This window comes from Xiphophorus maculatus, chromosome 3 (genome assembly GCF_002775205.1).
Source record: "Xiphophorus maculatus strain JP 163 A chromosome 3, X_maculatus-5.0-male, whole genome shotgun sequence".
Classification (NCBI taxonomy): Eukaryota; Metazoa; Chordata; class Actinopteri; order Cyprinodontiformes; family Poeciliidae; genus Xiphophorus; species Xiphophorus maculatus.
Window position 1 is genome coordinate 24,040,040 of NC_036445.1, and position 15,205 is coordinate 24,055,244.

The following is a 15,205-nucleotide window of genomic DNA, read 5'->3' on the forward strand; positions in this document are numbered from 1 at the left end:
TAAACCTACAAAAGCAACTTTGAAGCTGTTGACGAGTCTTAGCTTTGTGAATTTCCAGAGACTACTATTTGAGCGTATAAGGATTTTGAGTCCTTCTGAATCAGTCAATCATTACAGCAGTATAGATAAGGGCGTTTTTATTCGCAGTGGCAGCACTGTATCAGGATTTGGGGCAGTGGTAGCAGTGCTTAAGCATACAGTTTTGTTGGTCTTTTGATAAGGACCAGAAGGACAATCTGGGGTCACAATCAGCCATGGCATCCCTTACACAAGAGAAACAGTGAGGAAGATCAATGCAGGATAGGGCCTATTCCGTCACACAGACAAGATCAATAACACACACACACGAGCACATGCAAAAAAATCTTATAAAATAGTTGCATTTATAGTGATGTGTTACTTTTGAGCCATACACAAAAGTATGCACTATACATGTAGACCAAAACGTAAATTTTGGTCTCAAGGTTTTCCATGGTTTTCTTTCAACGATTGCTTTTTTTTTGGCCACTCTTCCATAAGGGCTCGAATTATTGAGTTCACAAATATTACATGTTTTGTTACCAGATTCACCCATCCCCCCATCACCTGCCTCTCAATGCTCTCCTCGTCCAGTCGGACAGCTTGGACATCTGTGTTGCCATGACGGGTTGAACAGAAATCTGTGAGCTGTCTCTCCAACCACAACATCGTGGCATTAAAAACCTCCACATGATCTGCATCAAAAGCCTTGGTTAAAACGACTTTTTCCACATGACGCTTGGCTCTTTTGATAGAAAACTATTTTGGGGAGCTCTTTAAGTCAATGTGTTTCTGTGAAAACGGGGCTATGAACTGTGTGTAGGTCATTCCTCTGTAAGTAAATCTGATGTGGTTACACAACGAATATTTGTCATTTTCTTGGCTGGATGACTGACCTCTCCCCCAGATCCAGGAAATCCGCTCTTTCTTCTACTTGGAGCAGCTTCTCCTCCAGTCGCCACCACAGGCTCTACGTGAAACCATCCACCACCTGCTATTATTATTCAATCCTAAACAGGGAGTTTGATAGTCTAGAATGAAAATGCAAGGAGTTATCCTGTTCTTAGAGCACTTCAAATGTTTCTTTTATGGCTGCCTGTTTTGACAAAATGTCGTCATGTGGATCACAAGGTACACTTCTCAAGCATCTTATCAAATTTGAGTCTAGATTTTATTTTTTTTATATTTCTACCAAAGATTTAAGATCAATAAAGACTGAGAAGATTATATAGCAGGCCATAGTTATAACATTTGGCTTCTAGTTTCTCATGTTTTACCAAAGACCGCACAGTTTCACAGGATCTCTACACTGTTAAAAAAAAACAACAAAAAAAACGTCTCTAATTTACGGTGAAATGCCAGAATTTTACCAGATAATTAGGTAAAAATTCTGGCAACCACAGCTGCCGGTATTTTAGAGATGTTTTTTTTTTTTACAGTGTAATAAAACCAAATCAAAATGTGTGCTTCTGCACCTGAAGGTTGTTGTAAATGTCAAATGTTCATGAATTTCAAGTAACTGACCGATAATTGTGAAGTGGAAGGTAAATTATATTTTTGAGGAGTTTGGAGAATCTTCTTGCCCATTATTCTAAAATATCTCAAGTTCACTCAGGTTGGACTGAGAGCGTTCGTGAAAAGCCATTTTTAGGATTTGCCACAGCTTCTTGATTCCATTCAGGTCTGGACTTTGACTAGGCAGTTTAAGCACATGTACTGCTCCACAGATGGTCAAATTGAGCAAAACGTACATTTTCGTCTCAACTTTTCCCATGAACCCTCTGTGACAAAATGGGACTCTGGTTTTCTTTCGTTTGTCCACTCTTCCACAAGGGCTCAAATTATTGAGTTCACAAATATTAGATGTTTTGTTACCAGGTTCTCCCACCAGCAGAGTTACCACCTGTCTCTCTGACCAATGCTCTCCTCGTCCAGTCGGACAGTTTAGACATCTGAAATCTGCGAGATGTTCAAAGTTTGTGAGATTTTGTTTCTATAACTGCGAAACATTCCCACCATCTCTCTCCCTGACCCGACCGCTGCGTTCCCCGTCCTCCATGATGCCGTTTGTTCCCTTTTCTCTGACAAACCTCTGAGGCCTTCCCAGAACGGCTGTATTCATACTGATATTAAACTGCACACATCTGATTGTGAGCCTACTGTAGGTGATTGGTTGAACATAGTCATATAGTTTAAGGGCGTCCGAGTAAAGCTGGATAAATACAGAATATGTGTTACTTTGTTTCAGTTTGTCTCATGAAATCCCAATGCAACGCATCACAGTTTGTGGTTGTAACGTGCGTTATCAACAGCCCACAATCTTGACATGGAGAGCCAGAAAAAAAAAAGCCGACTAGGAAACCAAAGCAAAAGAAAAATATAAAATTGCTTTCTTCCCCTTTTATGAAGACTCAAAAAGAGATTTGAGACCCAGCGAAAAACAAGGGGGAAAAAACTCACATTTGGACTGTGGCAAAGTTTCACAATATATCTTTGATGGTCAAATCCTCATTTTGTTTGTTTTAGGAAAAAGTCCACTTCTAATCACTCAGGCTGCAGAAAAAAAGAGAAGAAAATCAATCTAATGGCTTCAAACTCCTTAAATCTCAAGCACAAGTTAACCCTTGCTTTCCATTAAGCTTCTGGTTTAAATGTCTTTTTGCTGCAATGCAAATGTAGCAAAAATATTAGCTTTATTTCAACAGACAGACTCCAAAACACAAATTATATTCTGCAGAGACAGTTTTTGCTTTTAGTAGCATAAATTGTCAGATGTCGCTGTAACATTTTTAAGTCAGAAAAGGCGATAGAATCAATGCCTTACACTGACCAGAAGCTGAACTGAGCCGACATTGATGTCCAGCTGTACGAAAGTCCGTGAGAGGTTTGCTGCCAAGACTCGCAAGCCTTCCTGCATGTGCAAACTGTGGGAAGTTAATTTCTCAAATCTGCTGCGAGGTTCGATGCTTGCAGTTTCACTACTTTTCTTGTTTTCACTCCAAAGTCTCATTTTCTAATCTCATAAAGTCCAAAATTGAAATAAATCCAACTTATGTGCAGATTAGTGAGTTTGGTTCAGACTCTCCTCCATTTTGTTTGTTAATAAGCAGAGATTATTTGTTTTGTTTTGGGGTTTTTTCCCCTCTTTCCTTCTTCAACCTGATGGAAAAGTAGTGAGGGTTAAATCGCTGAAGTAAATCTTTGGGCTCAGAAACTGGTTTGTACTGGATCAGAAACTGCTGCTCTGCAGGATTTATTTTTTTTCTCATAAGCTGCTGTTAAAGGCTGGATTTTAGTTTCACGCCATAAAGGTTTAGCTTCCAGAACATTCTGGAATTTGGAGTTATAAAACAAACAACAACAAAAAAAAGAGTGTATTGACTGGCTTTAATGTTCTCCGTCACGCTTTTTTTTATCACCGTCTGACTCATGTAGCCTGTCCAACTCTCACTCAGCAACTTCTGACAAAACTACTAAACCTAACACCACTTAGTGACATAATCGTCCCAGCAGCGCTCAGCAGACGACTGACTTAGATGCAACGACAGCATAACGGCTCTGACCGGGTCAGTCGGGGTTAATTAGTTACACCTCTATTGGGTGGCAGGTTATATCTTCACATGAAGCTTAGACGCTGTCAGTAGGTGAGCTCTACTGTAGAGGGCGGAAACCAACTCTTGTGGCATCCTCTCCCTCAGCACACGCAGAACATGAGAAATTCCCATGGGTGCGAGATGAAAGCAAGTGTTGAACCGCAGCAATTCTCGTCACTTTTCACTCGAAGTAATAAAGAAAAAATAAAACTTTCAGATTCTGAATAAATCCACAATCGACTGCCAGCTTTTCTGTTTTGCTGAGATAAAAAAAAAAGAGGCCACAACAGGTTTTTAGTCTTTTTTTTTTTCTGTCTTTCAAGCATTTCTTTGCCAATGCTGACATTTACCTGAACGTGGCCTTATGGAGGTTATTTATTTGAGTTTATTTATGATTGTGATACTTTTATGATTTAATATCCAGCAAGCCATTTTAGTAACTTTTTACATATATCAGTAAAAAGATACCAGAGTGTTGGGTTGTTTATCACAATGTGGGCCTCTCACCACAAACATGAGCGATAGTAAAAAGCTAGAAAGAAAACAATTTTGCGGATATTGCGAAGAGATAGTTTGAATATTCGGACAATATCTTCGTCACTGGAACAGCTGCAGGAAAATGTCCCTGCCGGATTTTGAAGAAATGCATCTATAGACTGAAATTTCTTTTGCAAAACAGCTGAATTGCAGATGTAGACGAAGAGCACAGAGAGAAATGTTTAAGTCTTGCCACAGGTTTTTCTTTGATTAAAATCTGGTCAAAGACTTGGCCTCATCTGACCGGAGCACCATGTTCCACACCTGCCTGAACAGTTTGGAGCAGGGCTCTCCAAACTCTGGACGGAAAACATCTTAGATGAGCCAGTCGTCTTTATTTGGTTCCCAAAGAAATGCAGAAACTTGCACAAATTTGGCCTAATGGCAGAGACACAGGAAGACAGAATAATTTTGACTTTTCAAATCATATTTCTATATAAATCTGCTTATCTAGATTGTTCTTTCATCTTTCTCTCCAACTACATTTTTGTTCGATTAGACAGAATCAGAGGTCTTCACAGCAACATGTTTTTTGTTTTTTTCTTGGGTGGGGGAAGTTAAGCTAATGATTTGGATCTCCAACAGTGGTTATAGGGGTTTATGCAAAGCCTATGTCAAAAACCTTTGCACTTTTTTTACATTGTAAATATTTATATAGAAGTGCAATAACACATGTTTGGGGTAATAATAAAAATGGATGCTATGAATGAAACATTAAATGCAAAATGTGGTAATTATCCGTACCGATGGCATAATGTGACTTAGCATTTTAATTTGACCAACATAACTGGTATTTTGTGGCGACCCTTTCAGAGTCCTGACTTCATCGTCAATAAAACGACATTCTCTTCAAAGACTGAAAGACTTTTGGATTTTCCACTTCAGGTTTTTGGATTTTTCATTTATTTATTTGTCCTAAGAGAGTCTCTCTGTCCTGTTACGTTCAACACGTTCCACGCTCGCAGCACATTTGGGTTTTATTGTTTTATCTGCAGCGATAACTGGCTTTAAACTGCTTTAAAACGTGATGTCTGCTCCCTGCTCCGCAGTCTACTTTGGGTCTGAGTTTAACCTTTACAAACGTATCAGATCTACGTTCTGGTGCCCTGCCAAAATCAGCCACGGACACGCTGAATAACCTCTGGACTTTAGACCAGACTGGACTTTACTTTGAGAAGTTCTAGGCCAGCATTCTGCTCTGCTTCTATATTTGCTGCTGCCATGTAGTTTGCTTATATGGACCTCTGTTTAACTCGACGTGTCAGTCTTCGATTCGGGATCCCGTGGCCTTGCAGCCACCAAGCTTTTTTTTTCTTATTTTTTTTAACAAATGTAAAGCTGCTCTCATACTTTCCAACACCGGCACCACCGGTGGGTCAGGTGGGCAGAGGTTTCCATACATAAATCAATCTGTACCTTGTTTCAGAAAGAAGGTGGAATGCTTTCCATTGTGGGCGTGTTTTGGTGTGTGTGTGTGTGTGTGTGTGAAGGGAAAAGTGTTGAAGGTGACTTAGTTTACAAAACCCTCCACAATCCAGAGGTGTGGAAAAAAATTCCCTAATACAGATTTGTGTGTATTAGAGCAGTTTATCTGAAATATCTGTGGTATGTGACAAGCGCCAGGAGTGGTTATGACCTCTACTGTTAACACGCAGCCACCAAAACAAAAAACCACAACATTTTCATGATGTGAATCACCAGCAGTGTGTGGGAAGTACATCCTACTCATTCATGTAGCCACACTTGCAGGTACCTGCACAAACAAATTTCACTCTTTGCCTTCCTCCGCCGGCCGAGGCTTTGATGGCGTTGCGCTGCGTTGCTGGGTTCTGTGTGTTCTGCTCTCGCCTTGTGTGTTTCACGTACTGACCCGCCTGGAGCCAGGCCAGATCAGACAGAGGTCCTTCTGTCCTGCGTTCACGGATGACACGTATTTTAGCGGAGGTCAGGGATATTTTAGCTGAAACTTACAAATGTCGGTTGAAGATTAACAATATTTATTAGAGTAGAACCAGCCCAGAAACACGGGCTGAGGTCCTTTAGTGAAGTCGCTGTTTCGCTGAGGAAGCGTTCCTGGATTTCTTGCACAATTTAATAGACATACTGGCAAAGGCTCATGCTGGTGCCACACTTTCACACTGTCAAGCTTTCTTTTATTGGCATGTGCTGCATTACGTATTAAAATGTTAGACCTTCTAACCATGGAGTTAAGAGTTGCATTTATTACGCTCATGCTTGTAGACTTTCTGTGAAAAGATATGACGGGGCCACAAATAATTTCCTTCATTTTTCCTGCTGCATGCTGTTTTCAGAAGAGCAACACATTTATTATTAGTAACAGTGAAGTAATCCCTCTTAAAAATGTGATGTAAGCAGATGATTTCTTGCTTATTCTTTTTTCTTCTTTTTTCTTTTAGTTATGAAAGACTTTCTCTCTTCTTAAGAACAAAGCATACTTACTTACCCAAAGACCCAATGAGAAGGGCTGTTTCATAACGATGCAGCACACTTTGGGGGTGTCAACAAGTTGGATAAGAAGTTTTAAACACCGGAGAAACGGTGAAGCTGCGAGAAAAGAGGCCAGAGCAGCAGCAGCAGCACTGCAGGGTCTTGCATGTTGCTATTGTGAAATCTTGGCAAGTTTGTTGGGTCAGTTTCATGTCTCTAAGTCGGCTTCCTGTTTAGTCTTAATAGAAAGCTTGAACAGAGTAAAAACACAACTTTAAAGTCTGAGAAATGCTTTTTAAATGTTTATGTGTCAAACACTTTTACCATATAATGTAAGTAAATACATTGTCATCACTGTCTGTAGATTGCAAGACTCATGCTTATGAGTGAGATGTAATATCTCACTCATGCTAATAAACATAAAACATATAAAAAGCAACTAATCTAAATCGAACCACTTAAAGGACATTCTGAAAGAATTTCAAGTTGATAAAGACATAATCGGCTAAACTTTGTCTTCACATTGTCTTGTGTGTGTTTTGGATTTCTAAATGTCTGTCTGGAATCTGAGGGAAAACGTGGAATTACTATTCATGAGTGGATTGCCGACAGGAGCGAAATCCTGGAGGTCGGGTGCCATGACACAGCCTTATCATCAGTCTTATCATCATGACAAAATAGCTCCTGTGAGGTCCAGTTGGGTCAGATTCTGTTCACTTTCTCTGAGTCGGCTGGGATTCTGCAGCACCTCTTCAACCTTAGCCTGACCCAAGAGGAGGTTCCGTTGTTGTGGAAGACATCCTGCCAGGTTCCGGTACCGAAGAAAAGTCACCCATCAGTCATAACGACGGTAGACCTGTTGCCCTGATCATGAAGTTCCTGGAGAGACTCCTGGCGGCCCAATTGAGTAAACAGACGATCACATATCAGGACCCCCTGCAGTTTGCATATCGCCGTGGAGTTGGAGCTGATGATGCCATCAGACACCTGCTTCAACAAACCCACTGTCATCTGGACAAAGCAGGCAGCACAGTGAGGATCAGGGTCTTTGACTCTCAGGTGCAGTGAACACAATTCAGCCTGATCTGCTCTGTTAGAAACTACAGAAGACACGGGTGGAGGCCTCAACAATCGCCTGAATCTGTGACTACCTGACAAACAGAGCACAGTTTGTGAGCCTGAAGGACTGTGTGTCTGACCAGGTGGTCAACAACATGGGAACACCACAGGGCACTGTACTCTCACCATTTCTTTTCATTCTCTACAGTTCAGACTTCCAGCACAAGTCAGACTTCTGTCATCTACAGAAATATTCAGACGACTCTGCAGTTGTTGTGAGTATCAGAGGAAGACGAGAGGCTGAGTACAGAGATCTGGTGGAGCACTTTGTGGCCTGGTGTGGGAACAATCATCTAATCTTGCATGTAAACAAAACCCCATGAGATTAAGCAGAAATAGTCTATTTTGTTAGTTTAAAAACTGGATAGTGCAAGATGTATATTGCATCTTCTCGTTCTTGTTATGCATATCTAACAAGAAAAAATCCAGATTTTAAAACATCAACAAAACTGAGGCGTTAAATATCATCATGGGAACATGTGTGGGTAAACCACCGGAAATTTTAAGTGCAACTGGAACATTCTTGGTGTTTATTGGTTCTAGTGGCCTTTATTTGAAAGTAGTTTGACAGTAAGGAGGGTTACGAGAGGGGAAAAACATGTGGCAAATGTCACCAGGCCTGGAATCGAACCTGCGACTACTGGCATGAGGACTAAGGTACAACATGGGTTGTGCTTTTCCCCCGCGCCACCACAGCAACCCCTTATCATTGGTTTTAAAATGAACATCTTTGCGAAAGTTTGTTCACCGGTCAACATTTGACTCTTCTTTATTTCCTGTTGAGTAAAACTCAGCCAGGCTCCGAGGAAGGAGTCCTGTTCTCCAGAAAAACAGAGGGAATGGCATGTGTTAACACCAATAAAAGGAAAACAAATTTAAACATAAAAGAAAAAGCAGAAAATATTCTTTTTTTTCCCCCCTGTTTCCTAAATTTATGCCTCGGTGACCACGATGAACACTGCATTTTGTAATTTTTTCTGTCGTTGAAATAGAGGCAGAAAATCCGTAAGAGCAGCGGAAACCTGTACAAAGAAACTTTTTTTTTTTGCTTTTTCCACGTGTTTCTGTCCCTTGAACTGAGTGTGAGGCGAGCAGGATGAGAGTGCGTTCCTCTCTGAGGTCACGATTCGCAGCCTGAAAGAGGCGAACTGCTCCCTGAGTCCTAGTGGCGCTCTTCAAGTATCTCGGTGTCTTGTTCATGAGTGATGAAGCATTTAAAATACTTTCAAACTCATTTCAATGGCCACACATCTAGCTTGAAAAAGTCTTGTTTTTTCAACTACCTAAAGCATTCCTGACCATATTTCTTTGAGTTATTTATTGACAATTAAAATGTTGACTCATGAACGAATGAATGGAACCTCATTGGGGAAATAGAATAATAAAGCCAATCGACCAACTTGCCCCTACTGGCGAAGAAAAGCAGGAAACCCAATAATAGCTCAAGCCCAACAGTGACATCTACTTGTGATGTGTAACACTTTACAGGTTTGCACTTCGAGTTGAAACGGTGCATATGGTTACGTCAACTATTATCACTGTACAAGATTTCATCAAACTTCAGACGTAAAGTGTCAATTTACTCTTGAAGCTGTTATCCTAATAGCTGGACTGTCAAATATTCATAAATATCTTTAATGCAATACAATCAAAGAACATGTCAGAAGATGAACTTGTGACTTTAATTGGATTTATGACAAGTGTTTAATAATATTTCTTTGGAGTACTTGTATGACTTCTGCTTGAAGGGTTTTAGCGTGTTTTCTGTCCTGCTTACACTCTGTGGTCTGGGCCAGCAACGTGGCAGCCTGTTTAAATTTACCTAGTAAAAGTATACACACCCCGTTCAACTTTTAACAATCCCTTCATACTACAATCACAAACTTGGATATATTTTTATTGGAACTGTATCTGATAGATCAACCAAACGGTAATAAAAAAAAAGCTCACAAAGCTGTGGGTTTCATTCACAGCGCAGAGCTCAGGCTGCTGCAACACAAGGCAGAAATACAAACTTTATGAAATAGCTACAAGATTATGAGTGATGCTGATGAATAATGTATTTTAGTATGCTGCATAAATGACTAAAAATATTTCAAGGTATAATTATTTCTTTTATTATTATTATTATTCAGCGAGGAAGTGAAAAGAGTCATTGTTCACATCTGCCCGATTTGTTGTAATTGTATTCAAAATCTACTGGATGAAATAAGCATAGACATTGCAGGAAAAGTAACTAATCTGAAAATTATGCAAACATACTGAAAATCCAGTTTTCCTCCATAAATCTTGTTGTTTTTTTTCTTTATATCGTTTTAGTCTGTCGGCGAACTTCCTCAACTCTGGCGTCAGCGGCGTCGGTTGATGAAGAAGCTGTCCACTCCTCCTCTCTGAGCGTCTGTTGAAGAGGTCTTACTGTTCTTCCTCTGTGGTTTTCCACAAACGGTAGCTCAGGTAGCCACTTCCTGCGTAGCACAGTGTGGCCAGAAATGCAAAGAACTGAAAGCAGAAAGGATTTGAAGGCGAAAAGACAAACAAGGGTTGACGTAAATTCTGAAAGGTACAAACACGTTTTTTAACAAGAAGAAAAATGTGTCCACAATCAAAGAACCAATAAAATGTCCACTTTTCCAGAAGAGAACAGTTCTCTGACCAATGTAGCTTGGTTTATTTTCACTCAGGTTCTCGCTGTATAGGAGACAATCAGGTCCATTAACTTTCTAGAACATTTTTCGGTATCTTCGGCCTCCATGAAGTTTTTTACAGCCTACATGTCTTTTTCAGGAGGTCCGCACTGGTAGCCATTGCGGTACGGGTAATTTTGGTTTGAGCGAGTTGACCTTCTGCTTAGGGTGGCATGGCTTGCAGGGCCAAATGAGGCAAGCAAAAGAAAATGTCAATGACAATCTCAGTGGGGTAATAAATACTTTCTTTATAGCATCTTTAAAGATAAAAAAGAAGTCAGTTTCTTCCAACAGACTCTTAAATTAAAGACTATGATAGAAGTGCAGAAGGTAAAACATAAATAAAAGATCACATAAATAACACCATTGTAGCTGCTGTTGAAATATCAATCTTTAAAGATGTCTTCAGCTGTTTTTTTTTTGTTTGTTTGTTTTTTGTTTAAGTCTGCAAAACCACACTGGGGGCCAAAAACTTTTTCTCTGCTGGATGTTAGACTTCATTTTGGAACAGAGAGCAATCCCTGATTAATTCATCTAAGCAGATCTGGGATGTAGGATAGAAGATGTTTCCATGTGAAGGTTGAATTAGTGGGGAGTGGGCGCCCCCTTGTGTTTGTGACTGTGACAGACAGACTCTAACTGTCTGTTTCTAATAATTTAACAAAGCGCTAACTTGTTATGAGGATGATTATTATCTGTTATCCTACATTAAACATTGCAGGAAATCCACACAGCAACGAGGGAGAATGTTTTTCATCATCCAGGAAGCAGTGAGTTGGCCACGCTCGGCCTCCGTCAAAATCATCTGATCGACTTTAGGATCGCGCAGAGACCACGCGCAGCCTCGCCTTAAGTTATTTAACAACGAAGCAAAGACTAAAAGAGCTCGCATTGACATTTGTGCGCTTACTGCTGATGCTGCCCAACAGTTGTAGTTGTGTCGCCCCCTGGTGGCCTGGCCCACACAGAAAGCCTCGACCACGGCTGTCACCAGATACAGAGCAGCAGCAGCGCAGTTGAAACACAGCGACTAAAGGAGGCAAGCACAGAGACGTCAGCTCGCAAATAAAACGCCAAAGTGGAACCGATTCGGTTGATTTACTGAGCCAGACTGTGTGTGTGTGTGTGTGTGTGTGTGTGTGTGTGCGTGTGTGTGTGTGTGCGTGTGTGTGTGTGTGTGTGTGTGTGTGTGTGTGTGTGTGTGTGTGTGTGTGTGTGTGTGTGTGTGTGTGTGTGTGTGTGTGTGTGTGTGTGTGCGGGCGTGGGTGTGTGTTTGGTGTGTGAGGGTTACCAGCGTCGTCCAGGGGATCTGCGGTATCCTGCTGTGGACTCCGGTGAGATAAATTATGAACAGGCAAATGGTCAGAATCCAAAGCAGGATGGACACAAACATCACCCAGCAAAGAGTTGACAGGCGGAAGTAATCGGTGCCGCCAATCAGGATCCAGACCAACATGCCAGTCAGCTGCAGAGAGGAGAGGACAAATGAAACCACATCAGGGATTCATCACAGATATTCTGTCTTATTTGTTCATGTCGAAACAGCCTTCTGTCGACTCTTCCCAGCCCCCTCTCAAATCATTTTAATGGTGGCAGTGAGTGATTAATTGTTTTTTCCCCCCATGAAACAAACCACACCCTTCCCTTTTCCCAACAAAAAGTTCCTGCAGGATGTTTCATATCACCGGAAGATTCTGTCTGACTGTGGGTTTTATTTTAAAGGGAAATCACAAACACAGTTGCCTCCGTTGGGAATTTAATTGCCTAATGTAAAAAAAAAATAAATAAAAAAAATCCTGCTTTTGACAGAATTTCATCTTGTATTGCATCATGTGTGGAATGCCCGTCCGGTCCGGTCCGTGGCAGCCAGCCAGACTGTATTTGGAGAAAAGCTGCCCAGGATTTTTTTTTTTTTTCCCCTCCGGCTGAATTGAAGAGGAAGAGAGACAATGAGGGAAAGAAAGGACAGAGACTTGATTTGCTTTGTTGTTTTTGGTTCACTTCCAGTTTTCATAGAAACACTGCTTCTACGCTTTTATGACTTTTCTCACACCAGGGTTAATGTTCAAATATGTTTCCCTTTGAGTTCTGTGTTTTTCTAATTGAGTGCCAAAGATCTCAAAAGCTTCTCAAAGAGACGGAGGCCCAATTTTAAGGCGTAAAATTACAAAGTCAATTTTTTTTAAGTCATATTTGATATATGTTGCATTTTTATAACAACTGGAGGTAATATAGTTACATTATTGTGCTATAAAATTGCACTATGCGGCTGGAAAACACATAATACTGCCCCTTTAAATTCAGTCTTCACTGAGATCTGCACTTTATTCTTTCAATTTAACATCATTTGTATATGTTTATGTAGCTCGCATGCATATAAGCATATAAGATATTTCAGATTGGAAAGTAATTAATTGATCTATTACTATATGAAGATTAAAATTAATGCCAAATCCCAAAATGTCATATCTTCCTATCTTCACTGACTTTACAGCAGAACTGCATTTAGTCTTAAAAAGTCACACTTACTATCTCCGCCAGAAGAAGTATCCCTTTGGCGTTTGTGGTGAAATGCTGGTCGAAGGCCAACGTGGAGGTCGAGATGTTGAACTGTGGCAGAGAGGAAACCCTGCGGGTCGGCGCCGCAGCCGTCCTGTCCATGATGCAGGGACGCAGAGGGACTGTGAACTTTTCCCAAGAGTGTTGCCGCAGCACAGGAAGTGCTGTTCCTGCCCCGGAATCCAGCATGGACACCCGTCGATGAAACTTCAACACAAACGAACGGGTTTCATCTGCCTACATTTGAAAAGCACCAAGTCAAGACAGGCCAGAAAAGGTTTCAGACTTTTTACTCAGACCGTGTTTGTCCACAGCATGGAGACATTTATACCGTTTAAATGTCGTGTCGTTTCATTAACCGGGTTTCATTTGTCACAGACTTTTTTTTTGGCTTGGTAGACATGGCTAAGATAGCAACAACAAAGCTATAGTAAGATCACAAATCATAGCAATTATATTTTATAAAAACATACATAGAAAAACATGTTACTAGTCCTTACACAAGAATTTGTACAAGTGCTTTAAATGATCTCTGAGTCTCTCAAATTCTCTACTTGTTGACCCTTCCTTGTTAAAGCTGTTCTTTCCTCTTTGCTGACATTGCCAAACTTGCTTTCCTTGAAGCAGTGAAACACACCAGTTTCACCTTCTGTTGTATGAGACATAGCTGCTCACTAGTCGATCAAAAGTATGTTGGAATCTCTCTGACGCCTTTGATGGATTTCAGTATTGTTAGCATAGAGGTCTTAGGTAAAGGTAAATAATTTTATATAGCACATTTTCAGCAACAAGGCAATACAAAGTGCTTCAAGGTTATTCAGATATTGAAAAGAAATCATTTAAAAATGAACTTTTAAAATGTCTGAGGTAGAAATATCTGTCTGAATCACCCGGGTTCTTCCTACTAGATTACTTCAAAACCATCCAATTGTTTGTTTTTAATAACAAACAATATCAGAAAGGTGCAACATAAAATCAAAGTTGCATTGAGCTGCATTGTAAGCAGTCTTACAGATGCTGACATAAGCAGAAAAGTTGCAGCTGGACATAAGCTGCAGCTGCTGCTACACTTGTAGTTCAGTGTAAGCGAAAGGGCTTTAAGTTGGTGATCTCACATACAAGAGACCTGGCATTAAGCTCATATTGAGGAGAACCAGGCATTGCTGCAGTGCAGTGTTGAAAACAATGACTAGCTTTCGCCACACGGGGGCAGTAGTTGTACACGGACAGCGGTAAACCTGATGTCAGAGGAAACGGCAGAACTCAGGGACAAAGGACACAAGGTTGGAGCCAAGGAAGCGTTCAACACTGCTTAATTATCTTCATGGTGAGAATGTAGATTACTGTTTTCACTCTTTTATTCTTTTGTTGTGATTTAGTCAAAGGAAAAAAGTGATTTCCTCCGTGACTTCATACTCCCACCCACAGAGGCGTTTTGGGGTTTTTTTTTTTTTTGCCTGTAAGGCCTCGCTGCACTTTGGAAGAAAGTTCAATAACTGTCAACCTTATATATATATCTGTGAAATGCATGACCATGTATGTTTTTGTTACAGTTTTGCTTTTTGGGCAACAGACTTGTGTGTGTGTGTGTTTTGTTGCTGTTTTGTTTATTTGTTTTGTAGTGCTAAGCAGATGGGAATAGCATGAAGGCAGCTTCAGTTGACCTGTGATTTCACTACAAGATATCAAAGCAACTATTAGAGTGAACTAAAAATTATAAACAAATGAATCAGATCCTGATGCAGAGACTCACAGTCCTTGCTGCAATAGGCATTCAGATTACAATGGTTTGGGGTGGAGGTCAGGGGGTAAATGCATGGACCATACATTATCTGTCTCTACATGCTTTATCTTATGCTGATACACTAATTCTACCCTGCTGGGCATTTTGTGCATTGTACGGCAATATACCCACTGTAGCAGTCTATGCTTTTTCTTCTCTCCAGTGTTAATGAAGGATCAGAGTAGCTTTTCTCACTGTGTGGAGCCTGAACACCTGAAAAAGATAGCCTGAAAGCACTTTTTGTGTGAATTGTTGACATTTGTTTGAATCTTTTGGTGATTTGAGCAAGTGTTCCTAAAGCTTTGTTGCCAACGTAGACATTGTGATTTGAAATGATCTAGCACAAAGTAGCGCACATGGAACGAAGAGGACGTCGGCTTTTTCCACACTTTTTGCAGATAAAAATCTGAAAAGTTTGTGGTCAGATCTATATATTCTAAACTAATTACCTACCAAAGTCAGCT

The 15,205-nt window shown here is 40.6% G+C and overlaps 1 protein-coding gene and 1 long non-coding RNA gene across 4 annotated transcripts in view; one reads left to right on the forward strand and one right to left on the reverse strand.

Moving 5' to 3' along the window:
- Positions 1-10,109: 10,109 nt before the first annotated feature.
- cmtm8 (CKLF like MARVEL transmembrane domain containing 8) overlaps positions 10,110-15,205 on the reverse strand; it is a 36,845-nt gene continuing 31,749 nt past the window's right edge. Inside the window, exons 2-5 of one of the 2 annotated variants that reach the window (XM_023330888.1) lie at positions 12,929-13,195; positions 11,691-11,864; positions 11,310-11,429; positions 10,110-10,214 (exon numbers count right to left, since the gene is read on the reverse strand). In XM_023330888.1, coding sequence (XP_023186656.1) covers positions 10,128-10,214; positions 11,310-11,429; positions 11,691-11,864; positions 12,929-13,147 — 600 coding nt within the window. In that variant the 5' untranslated portion in view covers positions 13,148-13,195 and the 3' untranslated portion in view covers positions 10,110-10,127. Of the gene's footprint in view, positions 10,215-11,082; positions 11,430-11,690; positions 11,865-12,928; positions 13,196-15,205 lie in introns of those variants that run through there. The other variant, XM_023330887.1, reaches the window with a different exon arrangement.
- The window catches only part of LOC111608113, a 63,228-nt gene continuing 62,200 nt past the window's right edge, over positions 14,178-15,205 (forward strand). The window contains exon 1 of one of the 2 annotated variants that reach the window (XR_002752542.1): positions 14,178-14,285. This is a non-coding gene — a long non-coding RNA (uncharacterized LOC111608113). The remainder of the gene's footprint in view (positions 14,286-15,205) is intronic. The other variant, XR_002752543.1, reaches the window with a different exon arrangement.